The 26,412-nt window shown below is 40.1% G+C and overlaps 6 protein-coding genes across 8 annotated transcripts; 4 read left to right on the forward strand and 2 right to left on the reverse strand.

Annotated features, from left to right (window-relative positions):
* The first annotated feature begins 540 nt into the window (after positions 1 to 540).
* On the forward strand, positions 541 to 3,595 carry indra (zinc finger protein indra). The gene is made up of 3 exons (XM_089259739.1): positions 541 to 748; positions 836 to 3,072; positions 3,137 to 3,595. The coding sequence occupies exons 1-2, from the start codon at positions 608 to 610 to the stop codon at positions 3,065 to 3,067; spliced, it is 2,373 nt and encodes a 790-aa protein (XP_089115865.1). The 5' UTR covers positions 541 to 607; the 3' UTR covers positions 3,068 to 3,072; positions 3,137 to 3,595.
* Positions 3,331 to 7,942, reverse strand: Hmbs (porphobilinogen deaminase-like protein l(3)02640). The gene is made up of 4 exons (XM_018102416.3): positions 7,541 to 7,942; positions 6,660 to 6,732; positions 5,259 to 5,528; positions 3,331 to 5,200 (listed from the first exon to the last, which is right to left on the reverse strand). Exons 1-4 carry the CDS (start codon positions 7,592 to 7,594, stop codon positions 3,690 to 3,692), a joined length of 1,908 nt encoding a protein of 635 aa, XP_017957905.1. The 5' UTR covers positions 7,595 to 7,942; the 3' UTR covers positions 3,331 to 3,689.
* A 32-nt stretch (positions 7,943 to 7,974) lies between these two features.
* LOC108652274 (uncharacterized) lies at positions 7,975 to 9,245 on the forward strand. The gene is made up of 3 exons (XM_018102417.3): positions 7,975 to 8,084; positions 8,146 to 8,913; positions 8,975 to 9,245. The coding sequence occupies exons 1-3, from the start codon at positions 8,076 to 8,078 to the stop codon at positions 9,188 to 9,190; spliced, it is 993 nt and encodes a 330-aa protein (XP_017957906.1). The 5' UTR covers positions 7,975 to 8,075; the 3' UTR covers positions 9,191 to 9,245.
* Positions 9,246 to 9,411: 166 nt separating this feature from the next.
* On the forward strand, positions 9,412 to 10,350 carry msd5 (mitotic spindle density 5). The gene has a single exon (XM_018102651.3). The coding sequence runs from the start codon at positions 9,412 to 9,414 to the stop codon at positions 10,153 to 10,155; it is 744 nt and encodes a 247-aa protein (XP_017958140.1). The 3' UTR covers positions 10,156 to 10,350.
* Positions 10,316 to 11,745, reverse strand: ND-ACP (NADH dehydrogenase (ubiquinone) acyl carrier protein). Of its 3 annotated transcripts, XM_018102654.3 has the most exons (5): positions 11,593 to 11,745; positions 11,363 to 11,518; positions 10,966 to 11,058; positions 10,747 to 10,875; positions 10,316 to 10,586 (listed from the first exon to the last, which is right to left on the reverse strand). In XM_018102654.3, the coding sequence occupies exons 2-5, from the start codon at positions 11,504 to 11,506 to the stop codon at positions 10,407 to 10,409; spliced, it is 546 nt and encodes a 181-aa protein (XP_017958143.1). In that variant the 5' UTR covers positions 11,507 to 11,518; positions 11,593 to 11,745; the 3' UTR covers positions 10,316 to 10,406. The 3 variants fall into 3 exon arrangements, with proteins under 3 accessions (XP_017958143.1, XP_017958141.1, XP_017958142.1); XM_018102652.3 differs by lacking the exon at positions 10,966 to 11,058; XM_018102653.3 differs by lacking the exon at positions 10,747 to 10,875 and having other exon boundaries at positions 10,951 to 11,058.
* A 321-nt stretch (positions 11,746 to 12,066) lies between these two features.
* Positions 12,067 to 26,323, forward strand: Vps13D (vacuolar protein sorting 13D). The gene is made up of 19 exons (XM_018102112.3): positions 12,067 to 12,354; positions 12,417 to 13,207; positions 13,262 to 14,326; positions 14,389 to 15,335; positions 16,375 to 16,511; positions 16,571 to 16,708; positions 16,773 to 17,385; positions 17,454 to 17,582; positions 17,646 to 18,006; positions 18,069 to 18,837; positions 18,895 to 19,147; positions 19,215 to 19,359; positions 19,416 to 22,781; positions 22,841 to 23,053; positions 23,121 to 23,984; positions 24,047 to 24,355; positions 24,419 to 24,916; positions 24,981 to 26,093; positions 26,180 to 26,323. Exons 1-19 carry the CDS (start codon positions 12,258 to 12,260, stop codon positions 26,237 to 26,239), a joined length of 11,868 nt encoding a protein of 3,955 aa, XP_017957601.1. The 5' UTR covers positions 12,067 to 12,257; the 3' UTR covers positions 26,240 to 26,323.
* Positions 26,324 to 26,412: the final 89 nt, after the last annotated feature.

A 26,412-nucleotide genomic window follows, 5' to 3' on the forward strand; every position in this document is an offset into this window, starting at 1 on the left:
TTGCGCTGAGATATTAGTTAGGTACCGAGCATTGTCGTATGACCTTCATTAAAATCAAACACATTTTGCTGTGCGAACTTGAGCCGTTCGGACGTAATTACTGTCAAGCGGAATCGGATACTGAATTCCATGCCAAAAAAATGCAAATGTTGACCGAGGAACTACCTCGAAAAGTCCAACGACTCTCGTGCCAAGTGCCAAATGCGGCGACAATTAGGCTTAACGAGTGCTCAATCACTCACAACTGGCCCAGAGAGATAAGCTTCTGCATTTACTGGCACGTTTGGGCATTGAAATGGTAACAAAATCCGGCTGCCTCGGGGTGCGTTAATTTCAAGTAGACGCAAATCAGGGGCAGCTCAATGCGATAAGCCAACAACTGTAGCCAGCTGAATGTGAGCGATCGTTATTTTTTTGAAAACAACAAAAGCAAGATATATCGATAGATATATTTATATCGATGATAGACCCACATTGTATCGAGTGTGCAGCCCTCGTTTTTTATTAACATAACGATGTTGCCTCATAGTGTGCCCAGATATTTTAGATTGTATTGCTGCAAACAACGTGCTACTTTTGATTTTAAGCATTTTAAAAATCAGACAAAATGAGCGGCAATTCGAAAAAGGAGCTAATCCTTTGTGACTATTGTCAGATCGGGAAGGATGCAAATCAGATTTACACGGCCAGAAAACAATTCGCTGGCTGCAAAATCGTTGACATTCTACAAAGTGTCACCAAGTTGACCGTAAGTACAGTCTAAGATATGAATTGATTTCCATATAGTACATTATATGTATGTATACATTAATAAATATGCATTTTTATATTTCAGATACCAGTCTCAACACCAGTTAAGTTATGCAGTCTATGTGCTTCCACTTTGCATGCCACAACCGGCGCTATCGCAAGAACAGTTGAAATGGTTTCCAAATTGTTGCCAGCTGCAAAGAAGCAGAAACAACAGCAAATTGAAACTGTTCTAGTTCCTGATGATGAGGGCGATGCAGAGCCGAAAAGACGTTTGTCAATCGTTGACAGTCCTAAAGTTTCAACTAAACAGCCAGTATCGGCGACACCTAGCAAAACCGATAAGAAAATCATCAAAGACATTAATGGCACACCCACAGGCGTACAGCAGAGTCCAAAGACTCTGCCAGCTAAGGCAAAGTTGCCACAGACAAGCACGCCAATAACAACAGTGCCATCTACTCCAAAGAAACAACAAGACGACCTCGAGAAGAGTCTGCAGAATTCAATTAGGCTAACAACGGCCAAGGATGTGCCCAAAAAGAACAAGGAATTCAATCAGCTGTTCGGTAAAATCGACGATACTGTCTCAGACTCTGAGGAAGAGGATGAAGAAGAGGAAGAAGGTGGCAACGAAAAGGTAGATCTGAAGAGCATCGCTACCGGCTTCGAGTGCAAACTGTGCGACTTCACGTCCACCAAGCCTAACCAAATGAAAAAACATTTAAAGGAATTGCATGGCCAAAAGCGGCCCCGCATATATAACTGCTTGAAGTGTGCCAAGGGATTTGGTGTACTAAAATCTTTAAAGGCACATCTGTTGACACATGGCATTATCGAGGAAAAGGATGAGAAACAAGCTGCTTCCGATCCACAGCTGGCAGTCTTAACTGCCCTAAAGCCAAAGCAAAAGCCGCTAGATGCTGTCGCTAAAAACGAATATACTTTTGCCGTCACAGACACCAACTCGTCGACACCAAAACCCGCCGGGCAGCCGGTTCAGCCAGAGATGCAGTCCACCAAGTATCAGTGCGAATTATGCCAACTTGAAGTGGACGAAGGTAAGTTGTTACATGATCATTTAAAGACTGTGCACAACATCGACCGTCCCAAGGTATTCAAATGCGAAGCGTGCAACAGTTACTTTATGTACAAAAAAACAATGGATCGCCACTTTAAAGTCAAACATATCGACGGTCATGGGACAGAGGCTACCAAAAAAGAATCGCCGGTTAAAATTAAGATTCGACGCAAAACTGTGTCAATCGAACGCAGCCCAGCTAAAACTATGAAAGCCGGCAGCACACCATTGCCAGTAAAAATTGCAGCCAGGCGCAAGACTGTAGCGGCAGAGTTGAATAAAGGTAATGAGGCAGCTGCCCAGATAATGTTGAACTCGCCAGTTATAATTCCGAAAAAAGAAGCAGAAAAAAACGACTACCTTATTGATGAAGCCATCGTTGAAGTCCTTGACGAACTTATAGAGGATGTACCAATGCCAAACGAGAGCAAATCCAATAATGATGCAATTGCAATTGTCGCAGACGAATCAAAGAAGATTAAGAAACCAACACAAGTGCTCAAACAGTCGTTTGACTCGCTGTTGGAGTCACCTATCAAAAATAAATCCAAAACTAAGTCCATGCAAGCCCCAGCCACGCCCACCCAGCAAAACAGCGTGGCCACAGACGAGGTAAATAAACACAAATCACTCATTGATATAGATTTGTTGGACTCGACACAGATCAGCAAAAAGAGTAAGGCCAAAAAAGATTTTGATGCACTAGACTCATCACAAGCTACAGAGAATGATATAAACTTATCAGAGACCATGAATGGATCACCAAAGAAATCGAGGAAGCGCAAGCAACGAGAGGAGGAGTCATCACATGCGGATACGGCCGATGAGGTTCAAGTGTCCCTCACTGCTGAGCTGAAGCCGCTGAATAATTCTAAGGCAGGCAAATTGAAAGTGGGAGATGTCATTGATCTGATCGATGAGATCAATCCCAATGTCAAGCCACTCAAGCGCATAAAACACGACTCACTGGAATCGGAGCTGAGCTGCAACATCTGCAGCAAGGTCGTTGGCTCCCGCAAGCGTCTCGATTCGCATATCCGTAAGAAGCATACCATACAACTGACCTGTCCCAATTGCAAGGGCACCTACGCCGACAACTTGGAGTACGTTAAACACTTCTCCTTCTGCAATGCAGTCGATGGTCTGCCGTGCGGCATTAAGAACTGTGAAAAGGTTTTCGCTGCGGCAAATTTCTTGAGCTCCCACTTGAATAAGAAGCACAAGGGTTCCAAATAATTAAGGTAAGCGATATTGCGAAGGTTGTTTGAAGAATATTCAATCATAGCGCACATCTTTGCTTTACAGATCTTATATCACATCAGTTCAGCTGGCCTTAGAGATGCCCCATTGACTGAATATTTTATTTTGTAATTTCTGTTTAAGGAAAATGAAATCATTTGTAACGAGTACAAAACCTTAAATGAGCCGACACAACTATCAGCTAAATGGAGACATTCAAATTATGGAAATATATTTTTAGTTTTTTTTGTTTAAATATATATATATATATTGTTCCGACTTTCATGTAACAATAAGCGCAAATGTAGTTTACAAGAAGGAAAACCAACTATGATTTGAGAGCAGTTTATATAGCAGAGCACGTTCCATATATGTACATATATATTAAATGTATATACTTTTTGTTTTCTACATGCGTTGCTATGTGTGTTTTATGAGTAGCCTTAAGACAAAACCCCAACAAAAATTGTTTACGCAGAACCCGCGCGTAACTCAACGAATAATAAAAACAATTTACTAGTTCAACTTTTCAACTTAATGTGTACTCTTGAATGGATTATGATGATGCGATGATGCGGATGCAGAGGTTGCCTGTGCCGGTGACTGCTTTGTTTCGCGATCAGGATCCCACCTTGCTGTGAATCTCAGCTTGGGCCACCTTCATAACATCGAGTGCGCCCTTCTTAATGAGCCGCTCGGCCAGAGTTTGGCCAAGCCAATTGGCCTTCTCGTAGATGTCCCTGCTGTGGCATGCATGCTGATAGAGACCACAAAACAAGTTGTCCACGTCCTCAATGAGCACGGGCAGCTTGAGCTGCTGCGGCTGTGGCTGCTGCTCATCGGCATAGTCGAACATTTGCACCGTCTTTTGTAGGAACGGGCATTTGGCGTGACCCGCTTTCTCTTGGCTAACTTCAAGGCCACTGCCTTGGTGCATGGCAGAGAAAGGACATTTGGAAGACGATGGCGTTGTTGCTAACGTCGGCGTCGGCGCCGTCGATACATTGTCCGGCTCGTCACCACTGCTGGGCGGTTGCACAGGCAACGCGGTCATGTGAGTGACCGGACACTTTCCCGCACTGGCGAACGAAATTTTCGTCTCGTTGTCAACGAACGGACACTCGCCCATGAAATCCTGGCCAACATTCATCTGCAGCGGGCAGTGAACCGCTGTATTAGCATTGCTGGTGTCAGCATCGCCACCGCCACCGCCACCACCTGCATCCCCGCCAGCACCCAGAGCATTGTTATTGTCGTGACCAACAACGGGGCACTTGCGTGCCAGGTCGATATGGCGCTCGAGTAGCTCCTCCATGGTGTAGCCAGTAACAGAGGCATCCTCACATATGACCGGTGGACTGCCCTGTTGGCGTGGACTATTCGTGCTGGAATCGGATCCCGAGCCAGACCCATTGCCATTTCCATTCTCATTTCCATTGCTAAGCGTGTTGTTACCATTCCTTGCACGCTTAGTTGCTGGCGGGGAGTCGCAGCTGTTGCTGTCATTATTGTTGGCCACTTCCTGGGCCTGCTGCTGCTGTTGGTCATTGCCGCCGGCACGCTTACGCCGATTCACATCTGTTTCCGATTCATTTAAGGCACAATCCAAGTGCTCGCGTATCTCAATAGCACCATCCAGACTCCACACGGCGCCTGTAAGCGACAAGCCCACTTCCTCCTCCTGCTTCAGCTGCTGCTGCAGCTGCTGTCGGTTGCCATTGCTAATATTGCTTGGCTCACCTTTCAGTTTGCTCCAGACAGCAACTGGAGCTGAGCAGCCGCCGCCCAAAGTTTTCAAGAAGCTGCGTTCGGCCAAAATACGGCACGTGGTATTTAAGCACATGAGCCGCTGCAGCATGCCCAGCACCTGAGCATCATTGGCCCGACACTCGACGGCCAGAGCGCCCTGGCCGACGGCATAGAGCAGGTCCGTGGGCTCTAGCACCTGGCTGATGCGATTCATCCAGCCCATGCGCACGAGACCCGCCTGCGCCAGTATAATGCCCGAAAACTTGGAGTCTTTGGCATCCAGCTTGGCCAGGCGCGTGTTCAAATTGCCGCGAATATCGCACACAACCAAATGCGGATACTGGCGTCGAATCTGTGCTGTGCGACGCAGCGAAGAAGTGCCTGTTGATAATGGATGAGTTAGCTGAGAACTTTTGGCTGCATGAGTTGCTTAGCTTACCAATGACACTGCCTTTGGGCAGCGATGCAATGGTGTGACCCTTGAGATGCTCGCGCAGCACCAACGCATCACGAGCGTCCTCACGTTCCAGCACCGCGCCCACAGCCATGCCCGTTGGCAGCGCTGTGGGCAGGTCCTTCAGCGAATGGACAACAAAATCAACGCCGCCATTACGTAGTGCATCCTCCAGATCCCGGGTGAATAGGCTCTTCTCCCCAATCTTCGGCAGCGAAACGTTCAGCACACGATCTCCGAATGTAGACATCGTATCTGCAAAATCAACAACAGATGCAAATTAGTTGTTTTCTTTTTATTACCACTTCGATCAACTTTATAGGTGTTTCCCTGACATTCCAGCTGATATCATTTGTTATATAATCAGAGATAAAAGTGGCCCCGTTCAATCAGGCGTGACACGCAAACGAACTGAGTTCAGCTCCCCCCCATTCAAACAGAAAACACAACACGATAGCGAATACTCTTTTATCAGCACGCAATGCTACAAATTCTAGAGCTTATCAAACATTGAATTTGCCTACGAATGGGCGCTATTTAATTGCACTTTACGAACTCAAATTGTTGGATATAAATATAAATATAAAAAGCAATATCTAAACGGGATGTCGCGTGCTGCTCAGGGTTCTCAACATTAACTAAAATTTAATTATTAAATGGTGTGCGAAATAAAGCGAACTGGCCTTAACTATTTATTATTTTTTATAGACACCCTTAAAACTGAATATAATATTATTTACTAAGGCTTTCAATATCCATAAACAAACATATTACAGCCGACTTCAGCCATACTTAAAACAAATACTACTGTGTAAATATTTATTATAATAGAAATGAAATACATGTAGGAAAAACGTTAACCCTATTTGTATTTATTCACAAGGCCAGATAATAAATAGATTTCAATAGATGCTTATATTATGTCAGCAGCACGTTTGTCAACCTGCGATAAGCTGCGAAAGTGTGCTTTTAATCTATAAACAACAATCGTTAAAGTTATTTAGCAAAAGAGCGAAACAAAAGCTAAAAGTAAAAATTAAAAGAAAGAAAGACATTGACATTGAGCGAAATTTTGGCAAAAGGCACGCGAATGAGACGCAACCGAAATTTAAAAGATAATGTGAATATAAAATTAAGCAAATCGGATGCGCCTCTCCAAATAACTTGAATTCTGCATAACTGCAGTCGCAACAATGACTATGAGAAATTGACTTTATAAACTGAATAAATTTAACTCGAGTATTGCTAAATAGATAAGAGAGAATTCATGAGTCATGGTGAAACATAATAAAATATTAATAGTAACGCACGTTTGCAAGAATTATAAATACTTGTGTAAACAAAAATAATGAGAAAATGCATTTCCTATTGGAAACTTTCACTTACGTATCTCGAACTTTTGCTTCGGATAGAGTTTCTGCAGTCTGCCGACGACATGTTTAGTCTGAATGAGCGCTAGCTATAGGAGAGAAGAAAGAGAGGCAGAGAGAGGAGCATAAGTAAATGCATATGCTAATGCTAAATGTAAACGAACTGTAATTAGAGAAAAGAAGTAGGAGAGGGAGAGAGAGTGAGAGCGAGCAATTTAGTGTAATTAATGGTGAGTTCAAATAAGACTCGCTGTCGCAGCTGCTGTTAGATTTGTTGTTGTTGCCAATTGGCAATTCGAATTTTAATTAGCAACTATATTTAAAATATATGTATGTGAGTGGCCTTGATATGGCTGAACGGCAGGCTAAGACCCAAGTCAAGCCAATCCGCGTCAAGCACGACTCAAATGGCTAGCAAAATATGGTCAGAGTAATAAAAATATACAAAAACTCACAGATCAAGCGACAGGCGAGTGCGGGCAGTTAGACATTATTATTGCGCCAGCTTAATGAGAGCAACACCAACAACAACAGCAACATCAATAGCAGAAGCAGCAGCCCCGACAACAACAAATTTAAGCAATGCGTGAGAGCCGCACGAATCTGAGCTGCTGTTGTATAACACTAACCAAAAAAATAACACACAGTCCCAGTCAGCAACAACAAGCAGCGGCAGCGGTGTTTTGTTTTTGTTGGGCGAGCAACAAGTCTTGCTCTTGCATAAATATGTGTGAAGCGAGTTGTAGCGGAAGAAAGAGAGGGAAGGTGCAAGCAGTAGACGGATGAGCGTATACGACATGATTGAAATTCAAATGAAAGTTGAGCAAATCGAATGCACATATTTCAGCACACTCACACACACATATATTGACTTTGACTTGTATACATATTCTTTACCTCACTTTTTCGTGAACCAACACGAATGACCTTTTCCTTGTCCTGCGTAGACATCTTATGTTTCTGTTATTATTGCACAATTATTACTATTAGACAGGCGTGTGTGGAGGTGGTTTAGTGAAAGTGTCTGTGGCGAAGACAAGCAGCAGTACCAAAGGTTTCTTTTTGGGTCACAACTTTTGCACAGTAGCAGCGATGAACGATGAATGAAAACTTAAATTCACTGAGTATTAAACACACATTCTTGTCTTTCTGTCATATATACTTTGTACTAGACGGTCTTAAATCCAACCAATGAACCTAAAATTAAGGTTTTATGCTGGACGATACTACGTCCGAGCAAAGAGCAATGCAGCAAGTGATTGGCAAACTGACTGCCATGCGACAGGGGCCTTGATAGGCGATTACTCGATAGCTGTTGAGTAATATTCGATCTATTAAATACTAAATATATCACTGAAATAAAGCGAGTGTCACCAATCGATATCTGCCAAACAGCTGGTTGGAAAACTAATGAAAACAACGCGCTGTTGTCATGTTTTTGGTAAGCTATGATTTATTTAATAAAGGAAACTATTAAAAACATATTAAATTATTTACTTTAGTTTTTAAGCCGTCCCATGGGGACGCTTGGTGATCGTATGCGAGTAGTGCGTGAGCGCCTAGGCGATGAATTTCTGGACAAGCTTGACGAACTGCATATAAATGCTCTGCGTACTGGCCTAGTGTCCAGAGCGGATTTGCAAGAAGCATATCGCATGGCGCGTGACATGAACACCAATCATAATCGGCTAAACTTCTTGTGGCTTTTGGGAATTATTTTTTTTATAATGATAGCGACACCTATTTTCTATGAGACCATTTCGTTTCTGCTCGGCGTGCGCTGCTTCTTGCCGAATAATAATTTGGTCTGGGAGGCAACGCGTCCAATCAGCGATTGTGAGTTCTGCAAAGGTGTTGTGGCGCCCCTAATTTTACCTAATCTGACGCGCGAAGACTTTGCTCGCTATGCCTACTCCTCTCGACCAATCATTGTGAAAAAGGCTATTGCTCATTGGTCAGCAAAGCAAAGTCTCAATTATACATCAATTAAAGAGCTATATGAGAGCGTGCCGGGCTCTTTGGATACCGCATGCCAGTTCCAGCATTTCAATTCGGATCTTAAGTCGTTGCGCGACGTTTTCAAGATGTCGCCAAAGCGCGTAAATCTAAGCGAAGGATCGCCCTGGTTCGTGGGTTGGAGCGTTTGTCAGCCTATGGTACTAGCAGAGCTGCGTAAGTTGTATCCACGACCACACTTTCTGCCAGTGGATGCCGAAATGCCAAGCACGGACTACATTCTGATGGGCTATGAACAGGGCGCCGTCATGCATGTAATTACCACTGAGGTCATGTCTTGAACAAGCTGTGTAAGCGTTTTTCTATCTCTCACAGTTGGACTATATTCCACGTCTAATGTGGCAGGCACAGCTGCAAGGCAACAAAAGTTGGTTTTTGTCTCCCGCGCCTGAATGCGACCACCAATGCCAGTCGTTTTTCTTCTATGTGGAACCAGGCGATGCTGTACTGGTGGATACACGCATTTGGTATTATGCTAACACCATACCCAGAGGACAGTTCTCACTCACTGTACAGTCCGAATACGGATAGATTTTTAATAATTAGAATAACGAGTCAGCTGAAAGTAGACTTCCCAATTTATCAATTATATTAATATGAAATTGTTTTATAAATATTTTAAACTTCGCGGCTTTCGATAGCTTAAAATACTATATCGATTAATCGAGCACAATCCAATTGCAACACACCTAAGCCTTTGACGCGCGCTTATATTTTAGAAAACGAAGACGAAAAAGTAAAAATTTACAGACATGGACGAAAACTTTAATTTTAGTGTGTTTTCTTCGAAATGTAATGAGTACGTCCAGCAGCACCCAATCAATTTGAAAGAGCTGTGCATCACAAAATCGGTTATAAAGACAAATGATTTCTTTAAAAGTGTCGAAGCCGAGGAAGCTGAAATGGCACCGGCATTGTCTAACAAAGAGCTTGGCACAATGGATGAATATGCAGAGCTGTTCAAAGTATTTGACACATATCCCACTAATCTCCAGCGTTTGCCGAAAAAACGTGATCTGCAACGCACCAACTCCGCAATTCTCAAGGGGAATGATACCATACTGGACCAAACTGCTATTAACAGTTCAAATGTATCTCTAGCACCTATCTGCAATCGCTTGGATGATCAGCCAAGCGCAGCAAAAGTGTACAGCGACTATAAGAAGTTTCAACAGAAGTTACGACAAGCATACAATGAAGCTGCTTCCCTAGAAAAGGAACAAACTAAATGGTTGGCCAAAATCGCACAACTGGAAATGTTTGTTCAACAGCTGGCGAAACTAATGCCCTGCGAGAGAGAGGCGCCAGATGCCTTCACGGCTGAAGAACAGAGCAAACTTGCTACAATTGCAGAGAACATGATGGAATTGAATTATCTGCGTGCCAACAGTCTCACCCAATTGGTCAATCCTATGGACACGACTGGGCGTCAGGACACTTTTGTGGATGTTCTAAACTACGCTCTGATGCAAATAAACTCATTCTGTACTCCCTAAATATGTGTTTGTTTTCCCGTAATTTTATTGTAATGTAATATTATCCAGACATTTCGGATGTGTTTTGAAGCCAGCTATTTATGTTATCGGTTATTGCTGGATATGCGCGCTGCGACCTTTGGCTGTCATGTTCATCGACTTAATTGTAATTTAACGTAGGTTTTTATTTAAATTTTATATATTCTTCAAATTGAATTTGATGCCTTTCATTTAAAATTAATGTGTAAACTTTTAAGGTTTTCGCATTACATCTATTCATATACGTCCTCCTTGTCGGCGACGTATTTAATGATGTCGGCAGGTTTCAGAAGCTTCTCAGCATCCGAGTCTGGAATCTCAAAGCCAAACTCATCTTCCATGGCCATGATAACCTCTACATGATCCAACGAGTCCAAGCCCAGATCATTGATGAAGTGCGAGTTCACATTGAGCTGTAATGATGGCAGAGTTATAAATTGCAATTAAGAAATAAGTTTTAGTATTATGGCAGTTTTGTTCGTTTCTTTCGACGGCACAAAAGATTAATTCAACTGGCAAAGGCAATTATATCAATCAATTAAATGCGCCTAGGCCGAGAGCTTGGTCTATTACCTTGCTGGGATCGATCTTATCGTACAGCTTCAACACAAGCAAGACACGCTCGTTGATAAGCTTCAGCGACAATGGCGGTTTCGCCGAATAACTGCGCAATGATTGCGTTTGCCAGCGACATCTGCTGTCCTGCAATGTGCGCAGCCCCGAAAAGAAAAGAACAAAAGAAACCAAGTTAGTGGATTCTCGTATAGATCACTTTACCTTATCGGCAGTCACTTTGTCGTAGGCTGATACGACTTTCAACACACGATGCTCAATTTCTTCAAGAGTGTTCCTCGCCGAATAGTTGCGAATTGTAACCATCCGGTTCTGTAATAATGTAATATACAAAATTTATCAAATTTGCTCCAGCCTTACAGAATTGCCGGTAAATAGCTCCACAAGAGGGACTTTATCACAAAAATATGCATGTGAAAATAAGCGATGCAATCTTACGATTGACATTGCTGGACACCATTTCTTCCTTTGACAAATCCAAGTACGGAAATCCTCTCCCGCAAATAATTTCAATACCCCGTCAAGTTTTTCACAATGAGGTTAGGGACGCAGCTAATTAACTTTTAACACCCGAACGCCTATTACATATGCCTTAAGCTAATTATTGGGAGCTTACTTGAGTGAGTTGAGTGCCAATAGCAGGCATAGCAATTCGATGCATCATCCTAGACTGTGTCTGTACAACGGTTTTGGCAATGCGAACTGTGTTCAGGGCAGCCGCAAATCGGCCGCAGCTACGTGCGACTTGTGTGAACGACATCTCTTGCTTAATCTGGAATACAAATTAAATATAGTAATTTCTGATTGCCTACAATGCGATGTGCACTCGCTTATAATAATATTTACACCGAATTTCACACAAAACGGGGGCTCAGATTATGTAAAAGTTCTGGAGGAGCAAAGGCAGCACAGATGTTGAATAAGTATCGATACCAAACTTATTAGAATCGATGTATTATGAAGGCGATTCGTTGTGAACGACTCGAATCAAACAGCTGCCATTCAATAAAAATCATTTACTGCTATGTTATAAAATATTTATGTGTAACAATATTTTGCCTGAACTTTCCTGTGTGGTGTGTATTTTATTTGACTTAGATAAATATATAAAGATCACATACACATATATTACTCTCTTTTTAATACCAGTCATATCTTGTTTAAATTTCGCGCCTAATTTATTATTATCGGAATAATGTTAACAGGTATCATTTATTATTGAAAAACTTATTTAACACTGTAGCACATATGAAGTTTTTTGCAAATATGGTGTTCCTTATAATTTTTAAATATTCATTAAATGTTTGTTAAATTTTGCACACTAAAAGCATTATGTTTTAGACCACTTTACAACACCGCCAACATTTGTTATCGTGCTCAGATGTTATGTTATTTCGTATCTTATAAGTCTACAAAACTAAATTTTGTGTTTGTTTTGATATCGCAACACCTGTATAATCAATATAAATATTAAACATTGGATGCGCCTCTAAAGTTCTAAGAACACAATAATGTTAAGGGATTTGATTACGTGGGTCTTAAATACCTATCTCGGGAAGTATTTAGAAAATTTGAACTCTGCTCAACTGTCTGTTGCACTGCTATCAGGTATAAAAGCACACAAATACTATTACGAAATAAATTACTCATATTCATCAAACAAACTCTAGGAGAAGTCGAGCTTGAAAACATTCCCATCCGAAAGGATGCGCTGCGCTCGTTCGGCCTGCCCATAGAAGTCTCAGCGGGTAGCATAGGTAAAATAAAGCTCCAAGTGCCGGTTCGTCAATTTCGTACGTCGCCATGGTGTATTTCCGTGGAAGGGCTCTTCTGCGTCGTCACGCCAAAAGACTTCGAGAACTGGGATGAAGTGAAGGAGAAACTCCTTAACCTGGAGTATAAGCAATCTCTGTTAGACACTGCAGAGGCTAAATGGCGCTCTGAAAAGGGAAAGCAAATAGAATCGTATTACTTTTCTTCGTATAATAATTGGCTCAAGTATGGCACAAATATGGCAACAAATATCATTGATAATATTGAACTTAAAATATTTGATGTTCACTTTCGATACGAAGATGTTGTTGATGTGGGCAAAAGCAAAATTGCGACTGGCATCAAAATTGGTTCTCTAACTGCACAAAGCTGTGATTGCAACTGGGCGACGGGCTCCAATAAATCGGTTAATAACGATATTAATTTTAAGGTCGTTGAGCTGAAAGAGCTATCCCTATATTGGGACACATTGCACGATGACATCAAATGTCAGAAGTTCACAAATCAAGAGCTACTAACCAATATGAATCCAACATGTCAACTGCGCCCACATGAGTTCATAATCAAGCCCATTGGTGCAATAGCCAGATGGAAGCGAGAAAAATCTCCCCAAGTGATACGCTCAAAAGACAAACCGCGAGTTTCTTGTGATCTTCTAGTACCTGAAGTTATAATTGTTCTCAGCAAGGTAAGCTAAATAGAATTGAATTTAAATAATTAATGCAGCTTAATTCCGCTTCAGGCGCAACATGATGAGATACAGGATAAATTAGCTGGAATTCAACAGATAAAAGAGATTTGTCAATTTCGTTTGAAAAGACCAACCTACAGTATTAAGGAAAATCCAAGAATGTGGTGGAGATATGTTCTCATTTGTTATGGCCGTGAACTTAAAACAAAAGATGAAAAGTTTCTAACACTCAAAGAGAATTTGCGTTACATGAGAATTTGTCAAGCAGTTATATTGAATCCCAACGAAAACTTGTCCAACGACGACAAAGAATTTAAAGCGTATATTGAGAGTGATAGAAAAGTTGCAGATCTAATCATAATGCGCAGAATATGCTTTGATAAAGTGTACTCAAAAGGTATTTCAATTAAGTCTGACCAAGTCAAAGGCAAGGGAATGCTATTTCATTGGTTTCCCAACTGGATGGGCTGGTATGGAAACAATTCAACAGCCTCTGCAGAGCAGGATGAATCATTACAAAATCTAGAAGATGATATTTTGGTTGCACTCGAGCACTCACTGCAGAGTCAGTCTCATATGAAATGTGATACAATATTTGGATATTTTACTATTGAACTCCTGAAGGGTTTCATCATCTTACAAACCGAAGAATCGACAAAGAGCGATGATAGCAAATCAATAGAAATGCAATTCAATAATTTATCATCATTTCTACAGTTAAATCCCTTATTTACTTCATATGTGGTTGGCATATCGTTGGGAGAAGTTTATTTATTAGATAAAACCAACAAGGATTCAAAGCATTGTTACTTAATCAAACCTCAGACCGATCGATCGACAGCAATAAATCCGCCGGATATAAAACAATTGGTTAATTCCACAAACAAACAGGACCCATTATTTCAATTACAATATGAAAATGATGATCAGTTACAATACCGCCTTATAATTAAGTCAAAAAGCTTAGATTTGATATACAATCAAGATGCCGTTGATTGGTTTTTAAATTTCTTTACTCCTTCCAATAAAGTGCAGTATTTAATTAGAGATAAATATAGTAGTGAAAAAGAGCGAAAGTTTCTAAGTTCTTGGAATCAAATGTTTCTGGGAAATGAGGTAAGGACTTTTATTATAATAATATTACTTTTATTATATCAGAGATTTTTTCTTATTTTCAGGCGAATAGAAAGATTTGGACTTTTGAAATTGAAGTATTTGCACCACGAATAATATTTTTGGAAAATTACAAAATCGAAAATTCGCTGATGGTATTAATGGATTTTGGCAAACTCCAATTAATCAAATCGGACTTTCAAAAGAAAGCGTCAACATTTATATCGAAGACAGAGGATACTTGCCCAACAGAGGAGAATGGGGCCATCGATGATGATGATGATGATGATGAAACCTATTTAACTCCCTGCTCAACTCCACCTGGCTCAGAGAAAAGTGGTTCAGAATCGCCAACCATAAATGAAAATATGTTCAAGGACTTATTGAACAAGAACACTCAACTGGAATCGGCATTGCATAGTAAAATCTATAATACATATACTATCAATTTTACCAATTTGCAAGTATTAGTATGCAAATACCAGGAGAGATGGCAAGCGAGCTTGAAGACTTCTTCGAATTTTCATTTAATTGATAAATTCAACATCACGCTAACAGTGGAACAGCGTATTGTCTTCACATCAGACCCGGAATATCCATCTCTCACTCTGTTCGGCACGTGCCCTATGATATTAATACATGGCAATGAGAACAAAATAAAACACTTTCTAGCTATAATTCATCCAATTACCAACAATCCCAGGCTAAAGAATAATAAACCAACAAATGAAACCGAAAGTCGCATACCAACAGATGATACTAGTCAGCCCTACTATAATGCAGATGGTAGTCATTTGGTTGTTCAGTTTGGAATTGGGCAACTCATCATCGAAATGCAATCTAAAGAGAAGAGCATTGCTGAATTGCAAATTATTGGAGCTAGAGCCGGTCTGGTGACAACGGGAAAGGAAACCACAATAACAATGTCCGTCCATGGGCTGCTGCTTGTTGATGCAATTCAGTCTTTCGGTCCAGACTTTGAGCTCTTGGTTGCTAGCCATCGAAATGTGGGGTATGTATTTAATATATATGATACACGAATTAGTTTATGATCTAAAAACTAATATCATATAGTTTTGCCGGAAATTGTATATGTACATATATAAATGCAAAGGAGAAATTTATATAGAGTGGTATAGCAGGCAGAAAAAGGCGTGGCATGTCCAAAATACACTTTTATATCTTTGATCAGGGCTATATGCACGATATGCACCAAGTATGTATGTACAAAAGTCCGTCTGTGTCTTCAGAGTTTACTAGTATTGGTGTCCTATAGAAATGGAAGAAGAGCTCAATAGGAGCAGTTAAATTGTGTAAGAGTGCTTAAAAATGAGAGAGGAATTATTATTTGGCGTCAAATGTTCGTTCGCGACTCACTAACACAGAAAAGGCTCAAGGCCTGAGTTTGAGTGCGAGCGTCGCCCCATATAAAGGAGGAGGTCTGCAGCAGCAGCTCGTCAGTCGTTTTTGTGACCTGAGGGTGGATCGGTCGTTCAGTGCGGTGCTGTGCAGTGCTGCTTCTTCTTCTTCTGGATGTGTTAGTAATATTAATTATGATAAGCTGAATTATTGATTATTAATATTAATATTTTTAATTGTCTATTTTAATTGTGTATAATAATTGTTGTATAATTGTGTGAGTGATCACTGTGCTGATCATTCCTTCTGAATTTATGAAAATATTTAAATAGTATTATTAAGTATGATAAACCGAATGTAATTGTGCTATATTAATGTGTTACACTAATAATTTTAAGTTTATATTTTATTTACGTATAATAATAGTTGCATAGGTGACGAGTTTCTTATTTCTAATTGATCATTATGTAAATGGTTATTATGATAATCATCATTAAGGTAATTGTCATTAAATCATTAGAAAATAAATAGTTGTATAAATATGATGTCTTGCAAATTTCTTTGCATACTGTTCTAATCATAATTATTACTTTTAATGGAATTTAGGATTCCCTTTTTTTATAATAATTAGAATATATAAGAATTCATTTCTGAATAAATATGTATTTACTTTAAAATTTCTTTGGTTTCAGTATGGACAGTTTTTCTGGAAGTCTTAAGCATAGCACAGCCTGTTCTCCTGTTACTCCAGGATCTCCAGACTCTTCAATATATCACAGGCCGACAAGTCCGCATATAATCACAAAGGCTGTGCAAAATATTCAAAGTGGTAATCGGAATCTATTTGTTTGTACTCGATAAAATAAATATGGACATAAATACTTCCAGGTACATCAATAGATCGCGATGAAGAAAGTGAATTGAATGCGCTCATTAATATTGATATCAATATTGTTCAATCCGATACAAATAAGTCCTCCTTTCTACACACATCCAAAATATCATTCAATAGCTTGGAAATAATTGGTTTGTATTATTAAATGTAATTATTATTATTATTATGAAATCCTAAATTTGTTGTGTTTTGCAGCCAATCAAGAAACAATTTTGGAGCTTTTAAACTTTGCTGAACGTATTTTTCGTGGTCAGAAAATGTTCGAAAATATTGGAGATCACGTTAATAGGGAACCGGCGCTGGAGCTTAAAGAAACTGAGGGCTCCCTCGATCATAACCAACACGAAATAATCTTTGATTTCTTTCGTTTAAATGTCTTAATACTCTACACCATAAAACGTGATAAATATGAGATAGCACGAAAAGTGGGAACATTAACAGTCAGCGAAGCAAAAATCAATGTTTCGATGCAATCAAGCTTATCAATTAATGGATCTTTGGGAGGCATACAAATTATTGATATTACTCCACAAGGTGTACGATATCAACGAATTCTGTCCATTGGTCGAGATCCAGAGTCAGAAACGAATCGGCAATCAGTGCTAAATAAACTCTCGAACGAAATATATTTAAATAACGTCGAGGATGAGAAATGTGATCAAATCGATGCATTAAGTTTCACAAATCTCTGGAGCGATAATAATGCAGTCAGTCTAAGTGTTCGAATGGCCTCTGTATCATATACACACAGTCCGAGATTTTTGCAAGACTTTAATTTTTGTATAACAAGTTTTAAACAGGGGCTGAAGTAAGTTTCTTACGAAGTTGCGCAGACTTTTGTAATTTATATTGAACAAAATAACATTTACCTTACAGAGAGTTTGTAACTTCCATTGGAAACAAAGCCACGGACATGGCTAAAGAATTTGTGCAGCAAATCAAAGATGTTAATTATCAGACGAATCCACCGCAGCCAAATAAAAATCAGGAAAATTCATTGATATCGTAAGCAAATCCATAATAAATATACATTTGTAAATTGTCTAATTATTCAACGTGTTATTTTAGACTTGATGTTATTATAAGTAGTCCTATTATCGTTCTTCCCGTTTCGAATGACAGTAAAGAAGTTTTTATTGCTAATTTGGGAAAAATTAGTGTGCGCAATAATGATATTCATCAGAAGATGAAGAATATTAGCGAGGATGTGATAGTTAAATATGCTATCGAAGTGAAAAACATCAATTTATTTTCATTAAACATTGATGAGCAGAAGGAAGACTGGACCTACACTTTACCCATAGCAAGCAAAATGTATGAAAACAAACAGGATGCTTTTCCCATACTGCACGACACGGCGATATCATTAAATGTATATACCGGGTACAACGATACAAAAGACGACGAAAGGCAAATTCAAACTCTATTGGTAAGTGTATAAAAAACAGGATTTTTAAGTATAAATAAAAATGTATTGCTAAAATTTGTTAGGTGGAGGGCAGCATGGTTGAAACCTTAAGAGTAACGCTGTATCGAAAGCAATACAAGAACTTAATGGAGGCCATTCAAAATGGAACTAATTTTTCAAGTGGCTCGGATAATGTGAAACTAAATATGGCTAATGCGAATGTACCGAACGAGAATGTAACTGATGTACAGCGTATGAAGACAACTGTAAAGTTCTCAGTGCCTGTGCTGGAGATCAATTTGCAGAATGAAAGTCATGAGCCCCTGGTAAATGTTACCTTTAAAGACTTCTTTGTAAAGCATCGCACGCGAGACCAAGATGAAGATCTGAAAGTTGTTTTGAACTCTGTGCTAATGGAAGACTTGAAGTCAGAAATTTCATCGCCGTTCCGAAATATGGTTACCTCGATTAATGTGGAGAAGACATATCAAAGGAAAGGTCGAACGTCGTCATCGTGCCCCGATTTACCCAGTTATTGTGCCAAGCACAAGTCTATATCAACATCCATATCCAATTTGTGCGAGCACATAAAGCAGAGAGAAATCCATAAGCACAAGGCAGGTCTCTGTAATTCAAATGATATTGCTGAGAGGAAGGGAAACAATTTAGTCATCTATAGATCGCATACGAGGCGGCTTTTAAAGGTTGAAAAGCAAAATTCCATCGAGTTCAATTGCTTGAACTTGATGATTTGCGTAGACAGATGGTATACGATATTTGATTTCTTTGGTTTGGTGGCCGATACGGAAAAAACCCAGTCCCTGGCTGAGCAGAAAAATAGTTTACCAAAGAGTAAGTACCAAATACTAGTTTACTTTCTTTTATATAATAGAAGTGTTTTCTTTTTAGGTGTTTCTGAATTCAGCAGCAAACTGAATGTGTCAATACGTTCACTGAACTTCACATCGACTCGCAATGAAGCTGTATTATCTAGAATAAATGTATCCAATGCAACATTCTCGATAATACAAGAAGCTGCTTACAAAGCTGTTGAGGGTTGTTTGGGTTCCATAGCTGTTTACGATCTAACCAAATACGGATATATATATAAGGAACGTTTCTTAACGAGCGGCTCAGAAGCTTTAAATTTTGTATATAAAAGGTAAATAGACTCGAAGCAGAACAAAATTTATATATGTATGGTATATTCATATGAATTTTTTCTTAAGAAAAATTCCGGACATTGAGACACCAAATAGCATTAATGCTGATGCAGTTCTTTGGATAAACATGTCATCGGTTCACTATATTCACACCAAACGTTTCATAGTTGAACTTCATTTATTTGTCAAGGAGCTCTTGCAACTACAAACTGTAATATCTAATCCATTCATATATATTTTGAAATTAATTGAAGTTCCTATTTGCAGCCCGTAATCAGAAAGTTGAAGAAACATAATGTCGATAGGATTCAGAAAGACCAGCCCACCAAAATAAAACTTTGCATTCAAGCTGCTTCGCCTGTGATCGTCTTACCCGCCTGTTACAACAGCAATCACGTATTGATTGCATACCTCGGACAGTTTACACTGAAGAACAGCTTTCACTTCTCGAGCGAAGAGTGCATCATAAGCAAAAAGGGGAAAGCAACGAAAACTCAAGATGAAATTTTGGACGTTATGCACATCGATTTGGTCAACATCAACTTATTTTCGGGTGAACGTAGTGTGGATAAATTGGAGAGCAGTTACGATAAGGAAGTCTTTATCAATATTGCAAATACGTGCTTTGTTAAGGGCAGTCGATTGTTTAAGGAATCATGCTACCTAGACCTTCAGGTCGAACGGAATCTATCAACGGATAGCATTCGCGTCTGCCCCGATATCAGTGTGAAGGGAACTTTCTCCAAATTGAACGCAACGCTCAATATACAAAATTACAAGCTAATTCGAGGCCTGTTAAATAACAATATAGGCGAGCCCATAGATGATGTGTACTACAATAGCTTTAACAACACAGGTTCCTCTATTGAAGCCTTTTCTGCCTTGAGTTTATTTTCCAAAAACGAGGACACCACAAATGTTATAACATTGCTTTCGATAAGAATACTGCTCGAAGACGTCTCCATAATGGTGGTTCAAAACACAAACACGATGCCAGACTTTGTACACGAGTCGCTGGCTTGCATACACTTCATCAGATCGCAGCTGGAAATCGATATGTTAAACGATGGCTCACAGGATATTGATCTGATATCAAGCAACATTTTGATTGTGGATGAGAGGCCTAGCGATGGCACGAACAATGGAAATGTGTTTAGAAACATATTGCAGCCGTCCAAGAAGGAAACAGTTCCGAAGCATTCAGCTCAAGTGGAGATCCATTGCAGAAAACGCTTGAATCTATGCAAATACACGATTATGTTGAACGATATGAGAGTAATTGGAATTTTAGACTTTTTGGATAGCTTAAAAAAGTTTTTCGAAGAGGAACCGTTAACTGCAGCCGCCGTAAATCCAAGAGCTGCACAACTCACTCAAACAGATAATACTCAGACGGCAGATAATTCAGTTTCTGAATATATTATAAATGTGACAGACTCTGAAATAATATTTGCTGAACAGTGCAATCGTCTTGACTCAAACGCCGTTATATTAAAGAGCACAACCGTAATTTCGTATAAGCCACATAACCATTGTGTACCACTGTCGATCAATATAAATCATTTGGAAATATTCTCATGCATTCTGGATGCTGAAGACGACAGTGCGCTGTCCATAATCGATCCATTTACTCTGAACGTCGAGCTAAGAAATAATTGCCTAAATATTGTTGTGCAAAAGCAATTGAATATACGATTGTCCTACATCGACATGAAACTGTTTCTGAGAATGATCAGCTCCATACCCACACAGGCCTCAACTCCGCCGAATGTTTTGTCCAAATCGAATTCGGAATTCGAAAAGATCGCCCCGCTCCTGGCTATGGGATTTGAGATAACAAACTGCTGGGTTGCCATGGAACTTAACAATTGGAAATTAAACGATGCTGCGTTGTGGTTGTCCCAGCAGAAGCGCAGCACAGCTCGCAATCCCGCACTGGAATTGAAGACTGCCGTGTTGGATGCCAATTGCATATCCATGTGCGTAATCGACGATTGCATGGATGCCGATGTGCCGCTTCTTGAGATATCACTGACGAAGGTTTTGCTAAAATACAAATTTCAAGCGAACCTAATGGAAGCTGAAAACCTAAACTCAAATACGGCAGAGGGAGATCTGGACACTGAAGTAACGCTCAACTATTACAATCGGCGGCTCAGTGGCTGGGAGCCGCTTGCCGAAATGTGGCAATGCGCTGCGACATGGAAATATAAAAAGACCCATTTCGACAAGAAGAAGCGATTTGAAGTCTTCTTGAACAGCAAACAATTACTCAAGATAAACATAACTTCCACTCTGATCGAGCTCTTTCACATGGTATCTAAGAATTGGACAAGTGACTTTCATTCCCTCGATAATGCCAATTTCCGTCAACGTGCACCCTTTGTGCCCTTTGCCTTGCAGAATCTGACTGGCTCTGCGCTACTCTTCAAGCCCATCTACGCTCAGCTTGGGGACTTGACGTGCTCGGACTTCCAGCAGTTGGATATAATTAAGAACTGGACGTCAGTGCAGCCAGAGGAAACAAAAACCTTTGATTTTAGTCAGAAAAGTAAACTGCGGCACATTGATTCACATCGATTGAATCTACATCAGATTCTAGTACAGATCCATGGCTGGACCTTAATTGGACCCATTTCCATAGACAAGGTGGGCATGTATTTCCGATCAACAATACTCGATTCACATTACGAAAAGAAAACCCGTATAATTTTTGATATTTCCCTGATGGGCTCTGCACAAAAGTTGATCAAGGTGATGTCCCCTTTGCGGGTGATCAACAAATTGGATCATGATATATACCTGAAGATGGTAATAAATAAAAATCAAGTCGATGCAGCCTCAGCTATAACCACCATTCGGCCAAATGATGAGCAGTGCGTTCCATTGAAGTTTATAGACGCCGCTCTATATATTTCCCATATACCATGTGATCCTAAGTCCAAGTCCAAAAATGAGGATGTCGGGTTCAGCAATGAGGAAATAGCTTGGAAGCAGTGCGGTAATGACGTCGTAGAAAATTTGTACAGCTGCTACGATGCCAGCAAAAGCATATTGTATACACTCGTCAGCATAAGCAGGGAAATGTATCCCTATAAAGATCAAAATATGCCCGGCCATTCAATCACACTTCTATCGCCTCTAATGCTCAAGAATATGCTTTGCTGTGATCTAAGCTATAATATAAATGGATCGAGTACAGGACGTATAAACGCCTTCGAGAGCATAAATATCTATAATAAGAATACAAGCCAGTCGTTCAACTTGAGCATCACCTTAGATAATTTCCAAGTTTCTGGCCAGCTAAAGGTGCCAACGAATCATAAAGGGATAGTCGAGCCGAAGTTGAAGCTACTCGATGCTAAGAACAGAGAGCTCCATCTCCACGTATCAATACAATCCCTGAAGGGCAGAGGCATGGAAATATATATAAGTGCGCCCATTTGGATTGTGAATAAGTCCGGTCTTCCACTGATTTACAAACAAGAGGGCACCAATAAGATAGCAGCTGGCCAATTTGATGAGCACGAACGCGCACGACAAGTTTCGCCCTTAATGTTCTCCTTTTCCGATCAAGAAGGATCCCCCAATCTGGAAGTGAGATTAGGCAACACCTTCGGTGCCAATAATCAGGTGAGTTTACTAAACTGGTTTGTAAAGTCAATATTCATTTTAATATATAAATTTTGCAGTGGTGCAAAAGCTTCAGCATGATCAAGAACATAACATATAGGGAACTGCGCACCGAAAGCGGACCGGGATGCTATAAAATTGGCATTAAAGTTCGCCGTGGCCGAGGTTTATATGCGAGCACAACATTTGTGACATTGTCTCCGCGCTTTCATCTCTACAACAAAAGTGGCCACCAGCTGGAGTTTACACAGAAATGTAATATTGTGCATAATGTAAGTGCCTCAAATAATCTCTAAGGCTAAGAATATAGCATATTATTAATAACTACCTTTATTTTAGGATGTCACCAATGCCAGTCATGTTATCTCAGCGCCCGTTGATTGCAATTTCCCCTTTCACTGGGCCAATTGGGATCGAGAGCCATTGATTTGTGTACGAATAGCAGATGTCGAATGTTGTTGCTGGTCTAAGGGCATACCGATTAATGAGGTCCAGAGTTTGTATATCAACATACGCAATGAATGGTGTGAAATGTTTTTCCTAAGATTGGAAATCATATCGAGAGGTGCGACGTTCATACTTCTGTTCACGGATGCTCGCAGTTTGCCACCTCCCATTAGAATTGATAACTTCTCTGAGGTGGTTATCAATTTTTCACAGAAGGGCTCGAAGCCTTTATGGCCTACGCCTGTGCGACCGCAGTCGGCCTTATCATATGTCATGGATGATCCCTTGGCCGGCAAGATATTGCTCATGGAAGCGCCTGGAGGAAACATTGTTGAGTTTCCAATTGAAAATGCAAACATTAGTAAAACTTTGACCTACTCCAACTTCATATACATTGCGTTCCACGACACCTTCGATCAATTCAAGCGAGATGGCGACAAGCCAGATGACAAATTCAAGCAATTAGTGTTGGGTGTTATTGACAAAAGGGTCGTCATAATGGAAAAGAACTCTGGAGATCGTTCGCAGCTGTGGCTGATGAATTCGAATGGTCAACTGGAGCACGAAGGATCAACACCACCGGTGCAAACGAACGAAGCAAGCGCTGTGCGTTTGGTATTAGATTTAGAAAAACCACCGAATCCGACCGAGTTTACAGCGCTAGTAGTACGCACGCCCAATAAACAGAGGGCCACGACTCAGACATGGAGATTCGAAAACGGACGACTCATGTGTCATGCGAATATGTGTGTGCAGGTAAGATTGAGTATATAAATATTTCCTATGCATATAATTTCTAATGGAATCTCGTTTAACAGTCTCCACCTCATAAACATGGTCTAAGGGCTGGCGCCGAGGCAGTGGTCGGACGTATTAGGCATAGCTCAAAATGTCGCGATTTAACTCCACGCGAACAACATCTCGTCGCTCAAAAACTACGTCCTGGCTCTGGGCAATTGGAAATATCGACCAAAATGGATGGGCCAATTTGCACAGTTCAAATATGTGATATTAAACTAAAGCCAAATGAAACATTTCTGGCGCCAGATTTACTTTGGACCCATGCATCCTTCAATAACAGACCCATCGTTGATAAGGCAAAATCGAATGCTTCCTATGAATATCAGGTAACATGACATGCAGTTTAATATTTTATTCAAATGCTTACTCAATTATCTTTTTAATTTCAGATAAATGTCCAATTGCCTAAGGGCATAGGAATTTCCATAATAACATTAAAGCCCTGTGAGGAGATCATCTTTCTAAGCATGGACAACATAATAGCCGAGTTCATAGATACACCTGTTCAGAAGTCAATCGATCTAAATATAGCCTACATACAAATTGACAATCAACTATTGGACTCAGCTAGCCAAGTGACACTGCATAGCTGCTTGCCAAATAAAGACGACGACGAGAAACAGGAAGCTGTGCTGCTTACGCTTAAGCTGTTGCCCAGTCCCAATAAGAATGCTTTAATATTTCAATACTTGACGTTGGATGTTAAGCCCTGTATAATGTACCTAGAGGAGAAGCTGATACTGAAGATTGCCTCATTTCTTGGCTATGGCAAAGAAAATCTACAGGACTCATTCTTGCCTTCGGATTATGAAGATTTTAAGGACAGATCGTTTGAGAATGATATGAAAAGATTTTACTTTGAAAAATTTTTTATTGGTTCGACTCAGGTAAATGAAAACTGATAAATTAGCTTCTATTTTCCTTACTTACATTTCTATTCAATATTAATAGGTTCGTCTCTCTGCCTATACTGCATCTAAACTGCCTGAGGATTTGCAAAGAACAAAAAAATCGTTGGGCCTCACTTTGATCAAATTTGAAGATGCTTTAATAGAGCTCGATCATTTCTCTCACAAATATCATTTTGAGACAATTGATGTTTATCTGCGAGCGATAAAAATGCACTACATCAACCAAATTAAGTGGCACGCAGCATCGATATTGGGAAGTGTTGATTTCTTAGGAAATCCTTTGGGATTCGCCAACGATCTCTCTGAAGGTGTATCTGGACTGATCTTTGAAGGCTCTGTGAAAAGTCTGGTTAAAAATGTAACCCATGGCATTTCCAACTCTACAGCAAAGCTAACAGAAACATTATCGGATAGTCTGGGAAAGGTTGTGCTGGATGATCACGACAACGAAACGAGGCAACGAATTTTGGAGCTACAATCAAATACATCTGGAGGTCATCTTGCTGCTGGCATAAAAGGCTTTGGGTTTGGTTTGCTTGGGGGAGTCACTAGCATTGTTCGACACACATACGATGGTGCCCATGCCGATGGTGTTCCTGGCTTCCTCAGCGGCTTGGGCAAAGGACTTGTGGGCACTGTGACGAAACCAATTATCGGAATGCTTGACCTGGCCTCAGAGACGGCCAGTGCTGTTCGAGAAACCAGCCGAGATTCACAGCGCCAGGCTCCGAAACGAAAACGCTTGCCAAGATGCGTGACAGGCGCACCTGGTGGTCTTTTACCACCATACTCCAGTCGTCAAAGCAAGGGGCAAGAGTACCTTTACATAATAAACCGCAAAAACTTTGTGGAGAAAATAATATTCTATGAGCCAAATCTTTGGAGCGATAAAGAGGCTAGATTACGACTCCTCATTTCAACGGAATATGTTCGCATATTCTCAATATGCGAAGGCAATCCAACTGTTATGTTTGAGTGTCACCTCAGTGAAATTCTATCCTGTCATCCATTAACAACTAACACGGGCACTGCCCCATCTGCAAGTAAAGTAACATCGAGTTACTACATTGAAATATCAACAAACTTACCAAAGATTACCCGACCGCGAATTCGTTGTCGAACAGAGGAATGTGCAGAGGCTGTGTCTAGATGTGTAAGTAGAGCTCTTATAATAAACTAGACAATTGATTGCCCATGGCTTATAAATCTATATTATAATGAATATGTCTTTCCTTACAGATTAATTATGCTAAAAGTGTCTTCGATGAACGCGAGCTGTCTCTATTGAAATATAATTAATATTATTAACGCATTAATTTTATATATATATATTTATGTATAAAATGGGATTTTTTTGATTATGAAATAAATGACTGAACTATATGCTTTAAGTTGAATGCGACAAAATCTAACACCAAATGAAATTCTCTCGAAAACATTTCCCATATCATAAAAATTCCTTATTCTAATTT

This window comes from Drosophila navojoa, chromosome 4 (assembly GCF_054131105.1).
Source record: "Drosophila navojoa isolate 15081-1374.11 chromosome 4, UAZ_NAV_1.0, whole genome shotgun sequence".
Classification (NCBI taxonomy): Eukaryota; Metazoa; Arthropoda; class Insecta; order Diptera; family Drosophilidae; genus Drosophila; species Drosophila navojoa.